This window comes from Juglans microcarpa x Juglans regia, chromosome 2D (assembly GCF_004785595.1).
Source record: "Juglans microcarpa x Juglans regia isolate MS1-56 chromosome 2D, Jm3101_v1.0, whole genome shotgun sequence".
Taxonomy (NCBI): Eukaryota; Viridiplantae; Streptophyta; class Magnoliopsida; order Fagales; family Juglandaceae; genus Juglans; species Juglans microcarpa x Juglans regia.
In genome coordinates, this window is record NC_054596.1 from 34,085,161 (window position 1) to 34,100,550 (window position 15,390).

The window sequence follows — 15,390 nt, forward strand, 5'->3', positions numbered from 1 at the left end:
CATTTTAATATTCAAACATATTTAAACTCATCTTAGGTGAACCTCACATAATTCACTCTACAATCTCAACTCACTACTATTCATAAATAATTTAACTCAGCTCAACACAACTCAACATCCAAACGCAGCCTAAACTTCATTACAAATTGCTGGGTTTGGATACACAAACATCTTTATCTTATCTCATCCTAACTTTCCCAAATCTCTATACAAAAATATAATAAACAATTCAATTTTTTCAAATTTTAAAATAAAAATAATACTAAAAAATCATATTTAACAATATTTTATTTAATTAATATTTAAAACATTTTATCTCTTCTTATCTTATCTGTGTATCCAAACCCAACCATCGCACGGAAGAGACCTTATTAAGACGATAACTTGAGTTATAAACTTAGCATAGTTCGCTGTTGTTTAAAATCAACGTCGCCTTTTCCCAAAAAAGGGCACCGTTTTCAAGTTCCTTTTATTTTTATTTTTATTTTTATTTTTATTTTTTCCCATACTACGACCTAGCTGGTACAGAGGGAGTGTACCGGAGCTTAGAAACGTCAAGGACTCGAGAGTTCCAGAGAGTTGAAACAAAACGAACCAGTACAAGAGCACAATGTGTGGAGACGCGACGAACTGGGACGAAGATGCGTACAGGGAAAGTATATTGAAGGAGAGGGAGATCCGAACCCGAACCGTTTTCCGGACTATTTGGGCACCCTCCCAAAACCCTAATCCTGACGCCATTGTCGTGGCCTCAAGTGACGGTTCGCTCGCCTCCTACTCCATCTCTTCCTGCATTTCCAAACTCGTGAGTCTTTGTTTTTTTGCTGTGTTTCACTTCGACCAAATTAATATTGAATTAATTCAAGAGATATACTTCTTTATATATTTTTTTTTAATTTTTTTTTTTTTGGGAGGTTGCAGCAATATGGTTTTAACAATACGAGGTCGCAACAGTAAGTATGCATGGGCACACATACTTAAATGGTTAAAGTTTTCAATCTCGGCTTACATCTGATTGGAATTTCTGTAGCTTCTTAGTGGCTGAGCCTCAGTCCTTTCTGCAAGGACATGATGGACCTGCATATGATATCAAATTCTATGGCCATGGTGAAGATACCTTGTTGCTAAGGTATTTGTGTGATCATCTATAATTATGTTCCCTCATAGGAAATACATATACAAAAAAAAAAAAATCAAACGTTATCAATATTCTTTGAACATGCTATATCAATTGGGATGATTCATTGAATTGAGCTTTGAACTGTTTAACCTCTGACTGGTTGTGCTTGTATTAAGTTTGAACATCATTCAGATCTCTTGTTCGTTTTGTATTTTTTCTTTTTTTTATCGGTAAACAAATTCTTATTGATCAAAAGAGAGATAAAAATTCCCAAGTATACGGGACATATACAAAAGCTAGTTTATGTCTAGTTTAGAGATACAAGGAAATCATGAAAAGACCTGCCATGAAAATCAATTACAATCGACCAATGGAGTAAAGTATTGAAAAAAAAAATTCTAAGCTTAGCCCAAACTTCTAAGCTTTGGAAGGTCTTGGTGGCCTTGAGCTCAAACACTATCTCCATTGGGTTTGCTTGATAGCTTAGCCCAACATGCATATAAGACATAAGTCTTAGATGTCCAATCCTATTATTGCCCATAGGTTTCTGAAAGCTTATTTATCTTCTCATCAACCTCATTACCCCATTTCCCTTTCTGCTGTTTGTTTCTTTACATGTGTATTGCAAAGAAAATCTATGCTTCAGCAGTAAGACGCCTACACGTGTAACTTGCAAGTAGAGAGCATAATACACAAATACTAACTTACACACAGAGACATGTTAGTTGTTGCATGAAGTTGATCTAAATGAAAACAAAGTATTGAAATGGTGTAAAAATTTCTGACTACGTCGATGGTTCCTTGTAGTTGTGGTGATGATGGTCGGATTCGAGGGTGGAGGTGGAAGGAGTTTACAAACTCAGATGTGCCCATTACTTTGCAAGGTACTAAACATGAAAGTCTGTTTCTGGTTTTCAAAAGGGCATACCATGTAAAGCATCAGATTGGTATTGTACCCATTTTAGCATGTGAAAATACCATTTTCATTTTTATGGTCTGTCTTGGTCCACCAGAAAAATGGACTGATGATAGTTTCTTGTCGGTGATTGAGATATCGTTTATTTTGTGTTGGATTTTGGAAAGACTTTTATACAGTTTGTCTTAGCTGAGGGTACCAAGGAACTTGGTCTAAACTGGTAGTAAGTTCAAATTCAGATGTTCAATGACAGAAGAGGTCACAAACTTCAGCCCCTTTAGAAGTATCATAAGCATTTATAGGTTATTCAGAGTATTTGAAGCCATTTATCTTCGTTAGGACCTTTGCATTTTTTTCAGATAGGAATGTAATTAGGGGACATACATATTTGGTGATCTGGGTAGGCTTTAACTTTCAATCCCAAATGGAACTTAATTATGCTTTCACCATATCTATGTGAAGGGATTGTGAAAAGTATAATTTGTTAGGTTGCTTCAAGTTGGCATCTTCTTCTTAGAAGATACCGTAGAATTGAAAAGAATATGCCAATATTGTAAGCATTTTGCTGACCACTGGATTAGAATATGACTCATGTTAACTACCTTGAACTTTTGTATTGTCTTCCAATATTAGCATTATATTATATATGATGCCTGTTTTTTGCTGAAATTAGTTTACTGCTTCCTTTTAAATGCCATGCCTGTTGTTTTTTGCTTCAAATTCTATGATTTCATAGTTTTTAAGTGTTGTTTCTTTTGCTTATCAAAATGCATAGAATTTATGGATATATTTTATTCTCTGTCTCTCTCACAGCCGGGAATCATGTGAAGCCAGTCCTTGACCTGGCGAATCCTCAACATAAGTAAGATATCTATACATATGTCTATTTTAATTCCCTCCATTCTACCATACAACTTCTTTAATTTGTTTTTCAACCCCTGAATGTCTCTGGTCTTATTTTTGTCTCCTAGAGGTCCTTGGGGTGCTCTTTCTCCAATCCCTGAAAATAATTCCATTGATGTTAATATGCAGGTCTGTTATCTCTTCATTCTTTTGTTATATATAACCTTCCCCTTAACGATTTTCTTGGCAATATATTCTATCTATTTAGGAGTTTCTTCTACTGTAGGGGGGGTCTATTTTTTCGGCTTCCGGTGATTCTTGTGCATATTGCTGGGATGTGGTACGTATTTGTTCAAGGTGAATATATTACTTGTCTTAGGGACTTTCCTCACAGAAACATATAAGGAGTTTATACCCTTGTAGATATTTAAGTTTTCTTTATTTTTTTTCCTAGCTGCTCTTGATTTCTGCATGATTGTAATCGGTATTTTTCAGGAAACTGGTAAAATCAAAACAGTTTTTAAAGGGCATTCAGATTACTTGCATTGTATAGTAGCCCGAAACACTGCCAATCAGGTGAAGTCCTTTCTTTTTCTTCATGACGATCATTTAACTTGTCCTCAATTATCGATATTGGTATGAAGGCTCCTTTGGTAATGTTTGAATACTTGCATTTGTTGGTTAACATCATACTTCTTAGGAAAACAAACAACACCTTTAAGAAACAGAAAAGGGAGAAAACTAGTCCAAATGGAAGAACTTAAAAGGACAAGAAAGAGAGGGGGCAGGACTCTGGGATTTTTCTTTAAAGAAGTGAAAGTTGATGGAGCATCTAAGAATTTTTTGGAATTATATCTGGCCTAAATATATAATGCATATTTTCATAAGCCACTTATCACAAGATGGTCTAGGAATTATATTCTTAGTGTCTTACTAGATAGTTTGACATAATACTAGGCTTGATAGAAAGAAAGTGTTCTCTAATTGTGGTTGAAAATATTTGTATGAACATTTGGTTTTTCGGATCCTGGCCTAAGTTGGCAGATAGTTGTGACCAATTGTTCATAATTTTTTGTGCTAATCATATTTTTCAGTCTATTAAAAGTGAATTCCTGCAAATAATTCTTTTATTTCTATTTGCCCATTTCCCTGGTTTTTAACCTATACAAAGTGATTGTTTACTAAGGCTTGTTTGGAAATATTCTCATCCCAAAATTCTCAATCTCAATCTCATCTCATCTCATCCCATCTCCTTCCCAAACATAATTTAAAGACAAAATTTTCAAACTAATCATTACAACTTTCCCAAACTTTCAAACAAAAAATAAAAAATAATTCAACTTTTTCAAATCTCCAGACAAAAATAATATTATAAAACTATATTATAAAAATATTTTAACTTTATAATATTTTTTATTTATCTTTTTCTCTCCTTTCCCAAAACCCAAAAATACTCAACTCAAACTATCTCACTACTATTCATAAACTATCTTATTACTATTCACAAAATTCTCATCTCATTTCACTCCTCAAACGAGTTCTAAGTTCCCTTTTTAACTTATTTATTAGAGGGTACTACTTTATATAGTTTGTAAGTAATTGTCGGCCCAACACTAATACATCACAATGCAGTTGAAGTAATATACACACTGCTGGAGTTCTTTTACTATTTGTTCTTATCATGATTTTCTTAATATTTTGCAGGTTATAACTGGTTCAGAGGATGGGACTGCACGAATCTGGGGTAAAACCAAATATATTAATATTCACTAATTTAAACTTAGGCAGAATTTACTCAGAACAAGATTGTTGTTTTAAATTTCTAGTAGGTTCAGTAATATTTTGCTCAGCAAACACTTGTAAAAAAAATATATATATATATATATATTTTGCTCAGCAATTCTTTTTATGAATATTAATTATTATTATGATGTTGGTGTGGTTAGAAGTGATTATGCTAGTTACTTCTGTATGTGGTGTTTCCTAGATTGCAAAAGTGGAAAGTGTATTCAAGTAATTGATCCGGCAGAAAATACAAAGTTGAAAGGTTTCTTCTCATGCGTTAGTTGCATTGCTCTTGATGGAAGTGAGAGCTGGTTGGTAAGATTTTATGTGATAAGGATGTAATTACGTTCTTCTTTTCTTTTCTTTTCTTTTCTTTTGTTCTTTGTATGTCCACATCATTGTGAGTACTGTGATTTTTTAATTTTGTTCAAGACTCATATTTTAGGATGACTCAATATTTCTCATAAAGTATCATCGATCGATGATTCTTCCTTAAAGCTTACATTCAGGTCTATGGAAGCCCATCATGAGTTTATAATAAATTATGGTGATCTATATAACTTTATGATACTCGACATCTGGTTTTGAGAAACTCTGATTTTATGGCCTATATTGTTTCTCCTACCCATTTGCAATTTAATTTTCATGAAAGAAAGTAAAATTTTGTGAAATTTTCATTTAAACTGCATAATGTGTGATGTGTTGATAATGCTCATATTATAAGGTTGTGCATGAATTATTGGCAAAATTGATGAAACAAAGATGAATTTGGTATAAAGAGTTATGATTTAGAATCAAGAATAATTCCCTCCCCTGGGGAAAAAAAAAATAATTGTCTCACTATGGTTTTGCTATGACCAAACTAAGCCACCTTTACCTTCATAGGCTTGTGGCAGTGGTCGGAGTTTATCCATTTGGAATCTTCCTGCTTCTGAGTGCATTTCAAGGATTTCAACTCGCGCTTCTGTGCAGGATGTATTATTTGAAGACAATCAAGTAAGTGGGTCTTTTTTGTTATACAAAATTAGTTGTAAACCCTAGGAGTTGACTCAAGTGGTAAGGGCCATGATTTACGTGATCCAGGGTTTAACTGGGTAAAAGACATGTTGCGTTCGCACGGTCTCCCGGCTTCTCATCATAAAAAAAAATGATGGCGTTCCTTGCTAAAAGTGATAAATGACTAAAATTGAACACTCTTGTCATGTCATTTTAAGGTCCCGTGATAAATAAGATGTCTTCTTATTTATCTTATCAAAGCAGCTTTTCATTAGTATTTTTCTATAATTGATTGGTCTTAGAACATAGAGTTGCTTAAGTAAAGGTGTTAAGGATTTCTATTTCATAAGGGAATCAATTTATTCTAAACAGCTGCAAAGCCAGGAACGTGCCCTTCTCTTTTTGGGGTGGGTATTAATCTGGTGTTGTGGTTTCCACAAACTTGTTGATGAATTTTCCCCACCCAAATAGGTAAGGTGAATTGCCGGAAACTTGGCAAATGCAAGAAATTTTCTGTTATGCATTATTGATTGTGTGGTAATGTAAGAGTGATTGTCAAAATAATAATAATAAAGATAATAATAGTGAGTGGCAATTGCTTTTTCTTAGTTGATCTGTTGATTTCCGGTTCTCTAGTTTGATTGAGGTGTTACTAGGGCTGTAAATGAACAAAGCTATTCATGAGCCACTCGAGCTCAATTCGTTTAAACTCAATTTGAGCTCAGTTCATACCTATAAAAAAAAAAAATTGAGTTCAGTTCGCTTAATAAATGAATCAAACTTGAACAAATATCCAGACTCATTTATTAAATGAGCCAAACTCATGAAATCAGCCCGATTGATTTGATTTGTGAATGTGCTGCTACTTTAGCACTAAACCTTTTAGTTGCCCCCATGTGTTAACGTTCATCACATATGCTGTGAATGAACTGCCAGTTAACTTTTCACCTTCTGATATTTTTCTTCCATTTCCCCATTAGTGATGTGATTGATCTTATTAAGAAGAAATTACACAGATTTTAGCTGTTGGAGCAGAACCTCTCCTCAGTCGTTTTGCCATAAATGGGGCAGTTCTTTCACAAATACAATGTGCTCCTCTGTCAGCATTTTCTGTCTCCATACATCCATCTGGGGTATGTTCTGATTTAATTTCTTCCTTCCTTTATGGTTACAGGATCCTTTCTTTGAACTTCTTTAATTTCTGTGATTATTAACGAGAGATAGAATTCGGCTCTCGTCTTCTTTTTATGGGCATTGTGCATTAGAAAGTAGGCATTGCTCATGTATACTTCTACTTCTTGTGTTCTTGGGCTATGCCTTTTTCTCTCATGAATAAAACTTATTGATTACCTATCAAAAATTTATCTCTGTAGTAAATGATACAGCTCATATCCTTGCTCCTGATAAAGATGCGGCTTAATCTAAACCACCAGAGTTTCCTCCATGCAAAATGATACTTGGTTCGGCCATGCCAAATGTTAAAACTATCCCGTTGTCTTCTGACGATGTACTAGAGTTTAGTTTTTTTTTCTTTTTTTTGGGGGGGAGGGGGGGGGGGGGCGGCTGTGGAATCAGACATGGTCCTAGGCCAACTGGCATTGTAGCCAATCATTTTTTTTTTTTATAAGTAAAACAAGTATTTATTAATCCAACAACTGTCAAATACAAAGTTAAAAATGCCCTAATTATGTAGGTGTATTAGAAACTAAGAAGTCATGAAGGTCCATGCCATTAAAGTCCACACAGCAATGGCCCAAGTACAAAGAGTCCACAGCATTGTAGCCAATCATATTGGTGGGGAATAGGTTTTAGTTAACTCGAGTCTTTTGACCATGTGACATTGGTGTTGAAAGTTGTTCAACTGTTTTCAGAATTGAATCTCATGCCTTCCTAATATTTTGCTCTATCACAATAGCAAATTTCCGCCTTTTGTGGCATTTTCCTACTCGGTTACATGAAAACCAAAATGATAATGGTTTTCTGAATTTCTGATTCAGGTCAATTCCTGTACTCATTTACAAGTGTTTAATGTTTCTTTGCACTTGTTAATGTTTGGTCAACTCAAGAGAAAAAACTGTGCTTATATCAGAATATGTATGACTCCTTATACGTTAATGCTCAACCTAATTCTCATGTTGTCAAACCCACTGGCTACAGGTTACAGCAGTTGGAGGTTATGGAGGTCTTGTAGATGCTATCTCAGAGTTTGGAAGCCACCTTTGCACATTTCGCTGCAAATGTGTATAAAAAGAGCTTATTGATCTGACTCAGTTCAAAATGCATGCTTGAAAATTTTAGGATTTATAGGTCAGCAAGCATCCATGTTACACTACGTTTGGTCTGTCTTACCCGATTGTCACGTGAATTGGTGAAACTGGTATAAGCTTGTTTTTGAACATTTTCGAAATATGCAATTTTATATCTTTGAAAATTCTAGGTATTCTAGGTCTCGTAGATGTTGTGGTTTGTAACGTAGGATTATGAATAGAATTTTTCTTTTTATAAATGATAGAAGAATTGGCAAGCCAGAGCTGGGCTTCACATTTGATCGTTGTTCAAGCCCAACAAAATTATTGAACAATTTAATCAATAGAGAGTACTAATTACTTTGATAAAAATTATTTATAAGTTTGTTTATTAACATACGAAAAACTACTTTTAGTGTAAAAGTTTGCTGCATCAACGAGTATAAAGAATAGAGAAGTGATACAATCATCAATAGATCTTATAAAAGTAAACATATAAATAGTCGTGATTTCATATGATATATTATATCTATTTTACTATAAAAATAGTTTTACAATCTATTATATCAAATTATATCAGTCATAGGTTTGCTTTCGTGGGATCTCTTTGTGATTTAAACATTTCTTTAATCAATATGTTTTGAGTTTTTTCTTTATATAATTGTTCGTGATCTCATAATAAGCGGTATGCTTCTATATCGACTAATGAGTGGTAAAAGTTATAAATGTATGCTTATTGGCATATTAAAAACATTATTAATGTGAAAGTATACCACATCAGTCATCTCAACTTATATCATAATTACAATTTTTCTAAATTCATAAACAAAATATAATAAACAATTTCACTTTTTTAAATTTCAATAAAAATATTATTAAAAAATAATATTCTAACAATATTTTATTTAATTTTTTATTTTTTATTTTAACTCATCTCAACTCATAATCCAAATCTCTCTTTAAAAGGAGGAGGAGGAGGAAGAAGAAAAAAAGAAAAAAAACATATTTATACTTTTGATGAAATCAGGTCTGGGCTTTGACTTGTTCCAATTTTCAATGGGCCTAATATCCGTACATGTTCTCACTCTAGCTGGGCTTGAGTCCATATGATCTCCAACCTGCATTCGGTACGAAGTTACAAACCAAACCAGGGGCAAATCCGGAAACAGAAATAAGAAATAAGCTTCCAATTCCAGGGATAGTCAGACTCTTTTATTAATCACACCCCCCACACTCACTTCGCTCCGCTTTCGCTCTTTACTTTCTAAGAACTCATTTTTATCGCTGTTGTTCCTCGACTCCACGGTGTAGATCCGAGGAGTTTGGGAAACCCTAAATCCTTCGCAAAACAAATCTCTCTTCGACTTTCGCTTTTCACAGATCAACAGGTCTCTCTCTCTCTCTTTCTCTCTCTCTCTCTCTCTCCTTTTTTCTTTTTTATCAGACTGTTTTTTATCTGAATCTCAAAATTATGTGACAACCATGTCTTTCCTGGAATTTTTTTGGTAAAATATATTTTGCTTATTCGATCTGCTATCTATAATATATATTGCGGTTTTGGTTATTCGATCTGTACGTGTTGCTGGAATCTGCATATGGTTTTTTTTTGGATTTGATGAATTTTAGAAGCCCCTAATCTGTGCGAAGATTTTTTTTTTCTTTCCGTAAGAAAATCAATTCATTGAGTTATGGCTAGTCTTTTAATATGAGGCTCTAGTCGTAATAGTTTTGGTTTTGATGTCCTGTTTGGCTGCCGAGAAAGTGGAAGAGAATAAAAAGAAAATTTTGATTTTTTTATTTGTAAAAATAGAATTTCTTCTTCTGATATGTTACCTAAAAAATTTCGATGACAATATCTTTTATTAAACTAAATTGTGTGTTTAGATTATTTTGTTGAAGACCTTTGAATCCAAGGTATCCTAATCTGTATATATAAATAATAGTAAATCAAGTATATTACTTTTTATGTATATTATGCAACTAAACAGAGCAGGAACTTCATTGCACTAACTCTTAGAAAATTAATTTGTTCCACTATGGCTGTTATTTGACTGTTTAATGAGCTAATGCTGTTAATCCTATGCTATTTTTTACTTTTTATTATGGTGTTAGGACACGTTTTTTATAACTTTAGTCATAAATGACTATTCTAAGTGAAGTGCTGTGCTTTTAAAGGAATATTTTCACGAGTCTTTAGGTGGATTGATATCATGCAGATGCCTTTTTCTATTCACAGTTTTGGTTTATCGTGTTTGTGAGAAAGGGCAAAGAAAAAATACAAAGGAAGTATTTGGTGAACACTAGAAACCTGAAATTTTAGGCGTTGCTGAATTACTTTGTAAACTGTTTTTGGATTGTGATGTATATGATTTAGTATTAAATGCCAGACTTATGAAGTTTCAAGTCACTTGGCTCTTTGTCTGTCTGTCTCCCTCTCATGTGAGCACACCCAAATCTGCAGATTTAATACCTCTGATTTGAATGCTTACATTTATCTATATGGGTTGGTGGTGATGTTTTTCTTTGGACCATTGTTGTACCTTCTGCAGTCATGGCAGGCTTGGCACCAGAGGGGTCGCAATTTGATGCTCGTCAGTTCGATACCAAAATGAATGAGTTGTAAGAATTTCTCCCATCTCCTAAGCTTCTTTAAAATTACATGTTGGTTTATAGGAGTACTGATGAAAAAAATGTTGGGTTATCGGAGGAAGTTTATATATTTCCCTCCAAAAATTTTTGTGTATATTTTCCCTCCAACTTTATCATGCAGGATTGCAATTAGATGCTAATTTCTTCTGTTTTATTTGATTTACTGATGGCTGCAGACTTTCAGCTGATGGACAGGATTTCTTTACATCCTATGATGAGGTTTATGAAAGTTTTGACGCTATGGGACTGCAAGAGAATCTTCTGAGGGGCATTTATGCTTATGGTAGATCTCATCATGCTTTCATAGTTTTTTTCTTCTCGTATTTGAGTTATGATAGCTGTTGATAATATTGGTCTTGCCAGTTGAATTTGTCATCTTATATTACTTATCAATTTGAATTCCTCTTCTCTATCTCCACTGCAATGATTCAAGAGCCAATGTGGTTCTATTGTTGGTCTGTATGAGTACTTGTGAATGGTTGAGAGAATATGAAAGTTTTTTTGAATATGTGCTTCTAAACTTTTGTATGCATCTTTTTCTTTTGAAAGGTAGTATTGTATGTGTCCTTTTAACCTATCTTGCCTTCTGTTTTTTTGCACTTGCAAGTGCGTGGTTAAATGCTGAAGTTGGATATTTCCTTGTCTAGGTTTTGAAAAACCCTCAGCTATTCAGCAAAGGGGAATTGTTCCCTTCTGCAAGGGTCTAGATGTTATTCAACAGGCTCAATCTGGAACTGGGAAGACTGCAACTTTCTGCTCTGGTATTCTGCAACAACTCGATTATAGCATGATGGAGTGCCAGGCTTTGGTTCTGGCTCCAACTAGAGAACTTGCCCAACAGATTGAGAAGGTTATGCGGGCACTTGGAGATTATCTTGGTGTGAGGGTACATGCTTGTGTTGGTGGAACAAGCGTTCGTGAAGACCAGCGCATTCTGTCCAGTGGGGTTCATGTTGTTGTTGGCACTCCTGGACGTGTGTTTGATATGCTGCGAAGACAGTCACTTCGTCCTGATTACATAAAGATGTTTGTATTGGATGAGGCAGATGAAATGCTTTCCCGGGGTTTCAAGGATCAGGTCCGTTATCACTCAATGTTCTTTATGATCCAAAATATGTTTTTTTTTTTAATTATGAAATTCTTTTTTGCTGTCGATTTTATCAACCAAGGCATATAACCCATTTAAATAATCAATTTAATCTCATAAATAAGTATATACTGAAGGGTATGGCTATATCTTTTACTAGGGACTTTATCCTTTTGAAAACTTCTGTGATGTTATTTAGTTGTTCTAAAATTGATTGTTCTTGTTATCAGATCTATGATATTTTCCAGCTTCTACCATCAAAGATTCAGGTTGGGGTATTCTCCGCCACAATGCCACCTGAGGCCCTTGAGATTACAAGGAAGTTCATGAACAAACCTGTAAGAATTCTTGTGAAGCGTGATGAGCTTACCCTGGAGGGTATAAAGCAGTTTTATGTCAATGTTGATAAGGAGGAATGGAAACTCGAGACCCTCTGTGACCTTTATGAAACTCTGGCCATCACCCAGAGTGTCATTTTTGTGAACACCAGGCGCAAGGTTGATTGGCTGACTGACAAGATGCGGAGCCGTGACCACACGGTCTCTGCCACCCATGGAGATATGGACCAGAACACGAGAGACATTATCATGCGTGAATTTCGTTCTGGATCATCTCGTGTCCTTATAACCACTGATCTTTTGGCACGTGGTATTGATGTCCAGCAAGTCTCCCTTGTAATAAATTATGATCTCCCTACACAGCCAGAGAACTATCTCCATCGTATTGGACGTAGTGGACGGTTTGGGAGGAAGGGTGTCGCCATCAACTTCGTAACGAAGGATGACGAAAGGATGCTGTTTGACATCCAGAAGTTTTATAATGTCGTAGTTGAGGAGCTGCCATCAAATGTCGCCGATCTCCTCTAATGAGATTTTGCCTATTTAGTAGAGAATCGGATTCTCTTTGGTTACCAGTATTTATGTGTTTTCTTTCTTTTCCTTTTTCTTTCCTTTCCTTTCCAGTGTCATGTCTTATAGGGTATGGTGTTTTTATTCCCAGAGTTTTTGAGTTTTGTGACTGTTCTCTAAGTGGTACCTGCATATGGTAGAATCCATCATTGCTTGATTTGGCATGATGGCTGTATGTCTTCTTATTATAAAGCCAGTTCAATTTTGTCATTAAAGCTTTCTGAGGTTTATATGTGTCTTTCAGCTCTACACCCGTCATATTGATGTGGTTCTGGTCTGGTCTGGTCTGGCTTGGCCTCTTGACCTAACCACTGCTATCTCTACCCCCAAATTTCTGGTCATTTGCTTTGTTTCTATTATAGTTTTTTTCTTTCCTCTTTCTGAATTGAGAAGTGCTGTATTTATCTTACAAAAATAAATTTATAAATTTAATTACATATATTGTGTCAAGTTTCATTAGCAAAGGGGAATAGGCTTTTTCCATTTTAAATTTCAGATCCAGCCATCATTATATTTGGTGGGCGCTTAAGAACACTAGTATTAGACTCAATAAAGTTATATTTTGGTCAAAATTTAACTAGATTGCATAAAAATTCACTATAATGGACTTGACAAATCTATAATATTTTTAACTTTGATCATTTTCACTAATCAAATCTATTGAGTCAAAATTGTTGGCCAAATATATTGGCATAAAAAAATTTCCTCTCTTGCATGTTATTCGTTTTGCAGGAGCTCACAACTCCAGAAGATCTGTCTCAAAAGCACAAAGCACCCAAATCCCAAACTCAACCACATAAGGCAGCCAGTCTCCATTAGCCATCATTTCAATGACGTGGCATTATTTTGTTGGAGTGCTTCAAGTTCTAGTTCTGTAATATTATGATTAGTTGATGCGAATTTTTTCTTTTAAAATCTAATATGAAAATTAAGAGTATTGCTACATTCACAAATGAATTATACATAAATAATCTCACAAATTGACGTAGTTTCATCTGATTCATTAGATTTACTTTACAATAAAAGTAATTGTTGATGTCGTGTTTCACGAGCTTGGGCAAATCCACGCCCCCGTGCCGCGATGTGAATTATTTAGAATCCCCGGCAGTTTTCCGGTGCGGTTGTACGATGGCGGCTCGTACGTCCATATTGGTGAATGGAAAATAAGTTATGTGAAAGTAAAGAGAGGTGACACTAAGATTTATGTGGTTCGGCAATATACCTACGTCCACAGGAGTTTGGAAATGGAAGTCTCCAATATAATATATATCTGTTTACAATCACCCATGGATCCTCATATCTTATTGTGTAGAGAAGGTTGGAGCTATTCTTATCTATCTCAAAAATCCCTCTTGATCCGTCTGTCCCGATATCTCTCTTTCCTTAGTCCAAAAAGCCCCCTTTAATGTTGTCTAGGCATCCCCTTTTATAGGCTTGCCTAACCCCCTACTGTACATGTTAGCCTGCCTTAAGTTAGCAAATCTCCATTGCATGAACCTTTTGCCTCCTCCCCCTAATCTCCTAATACTTTACAATCTTAAGATCTCTTTTATCCCCTTCTTACTTCTTCTAGGTTTCCTTTTTTGTCTTTAGTAATAGCTTGGTGGGCTTGGCCCTAATTTTATGGGTTATGGATATTCTTTTTCACGACAATTTGTAGAATTGTTTTTGTGTAATCTCTTTATGACAATAGTATTTTATTTTATAAAAGTGAATTCTCTAGCTAAATTTTGGTCAAACTTTGTTAAGTTTAATACTGATGCTCTGATCGGAGATAGATAGTTGATCGACGGAAATATTTATACCTAATTTTGAGCGAAAAATATTAATTTTGTGAAAGTTGAAAATCTAGACCTCCATTTCTAGAATCATAAAAATTCAAATATTAATTTTTTAATTAATTTTGATATTCTCCACAAATTAACACCATATATATATATATATATGTATATATATTACATCATTATATGTGACCAACCAAAAAAAAAACTGTGTTCTAGTAATACTTAGTAACGTTGCCGTCACTCAATGGTTTTCTCTTTTAGCATCCCAATGGGGCGAAAAAAAAGTGTATTGACCTCATAGTCAACGAATCATTGTTTCGGTAAAGCGTGTGATGAGAAGATTTTTCATGATTCATAAATTCATTGAATAATGCTGTTTCCTATCTTTAATTAAGCTCGTACTAAATGCCAAATTTCATTTATTACGCTCAATCTTTGACCACTTTTCTTTCTCCTACTTCTTCTAGAACACCTTATTATGCCTTCGTTATTAAGTAAGCCTTACCTTTCCTTAAAAGTAGAATTATCATCATGTGATTTTGTCCCTAAATACGCCGTTATTAATTATATGACTTATCAATCAATAATAAAAAAGGATTAATTTTCTATTTATTTTTATAGAACGTTTTGGATGCTCTCTATAATTATAGAAAATATTTTTAATTAAAAATATAATTATATAAAAGATTATAAAAATAAAATTATAGGCAATCATTGTTATTAAAAAATTAATAAATATACATCATTTTTTACAATATATTATATAATTATATTTTAAAATAAATGATAATTTAATAAAATATTTTATTTTTATTTTAAAATATGTATTAGAAAATATATTATGGAATGTATTGTGCGGTATATGGCTCTTATTATTATAGAGGGGGATTCGGTATTGACTGAATAATTGATTGGGAATATGATTAGTGAGTACGCCGACCTGACAGAGGGCAGAGCTTTTGTCACTCAACGCAACCCCAGTACCGCAGTTTCCTGTCTCCTACGTCATCATCGCCCGCCCTCCTTCTGTTTTTATTATTTATTTATTTATAAATA

General features: G+C 34.2%; 1 protein-coding gene across 1 annotated transcript; it reads left to right on the forward strand.

Annotated features, from left to right (window-relative positions):
• The first annotated feature begins 493 nt into the window (after positions 1-493).
• LOC121249454 (eukaryotic initiation factor 4A-15-like) lies at positions 494-12,765 on the forward strand. Its single transcript, XM_041148165.1, has 18 exons — positions 494-805; positions 922-953; positions 1,031-1,129; positions 1,928-2,004; positions 2,850-2,898; positions 3,008-3,068; positions 3,166-3,219; positions 3,375-3,455; positions 4,584-4,623; positions 4,867-4,979; positions 5,550-5,660; positions 6,677-6,793; positions 7,818-7,901; positions 9,243-9,294; positions 10,456-10,525; positions 10,732-10,838; positions 11,203-11,633; positions 11,873-12,765. Exons 1-18 carry the CDS (start codon positions 611-613, stop codon positions 12,506-12,508), a joined length of 2,409 nt encoding a protein of 802 aa, XP_041004099.1. The 5' UTR covers positions 494-610; the 3' UTR covers positions 12,509-12,765.
• The last annotated feature ends 2,625 nt before the right edge of the window (positions 12,766-15,390 follow it).

Excerpts from the sequence above, each read along its gene's own strand:
- LOC121249454 (XM_041148165.1), top strand. The coding sequence starts at position 611 with ATGTGTGGAGACGCGACGAACTGGGACGAAGATGCGTACAGGGAAAGT. Across the intron at positions 2,899-3,007 it reads CTGGCGAATCCTCAACATAA|AGGTCCTTGGGGTGCTCTTT; the intron begins GTAAGATATCTA and ends TTTGTCTCCTAG. Across the intron at positions 11,634-11,872 it reads CCCGGGGTTTCAAGGATCAG|ATCTATGATATTTTCCAGCT; the intron begins GTCCGTTATCAC and ends TCTTGTTATCAG.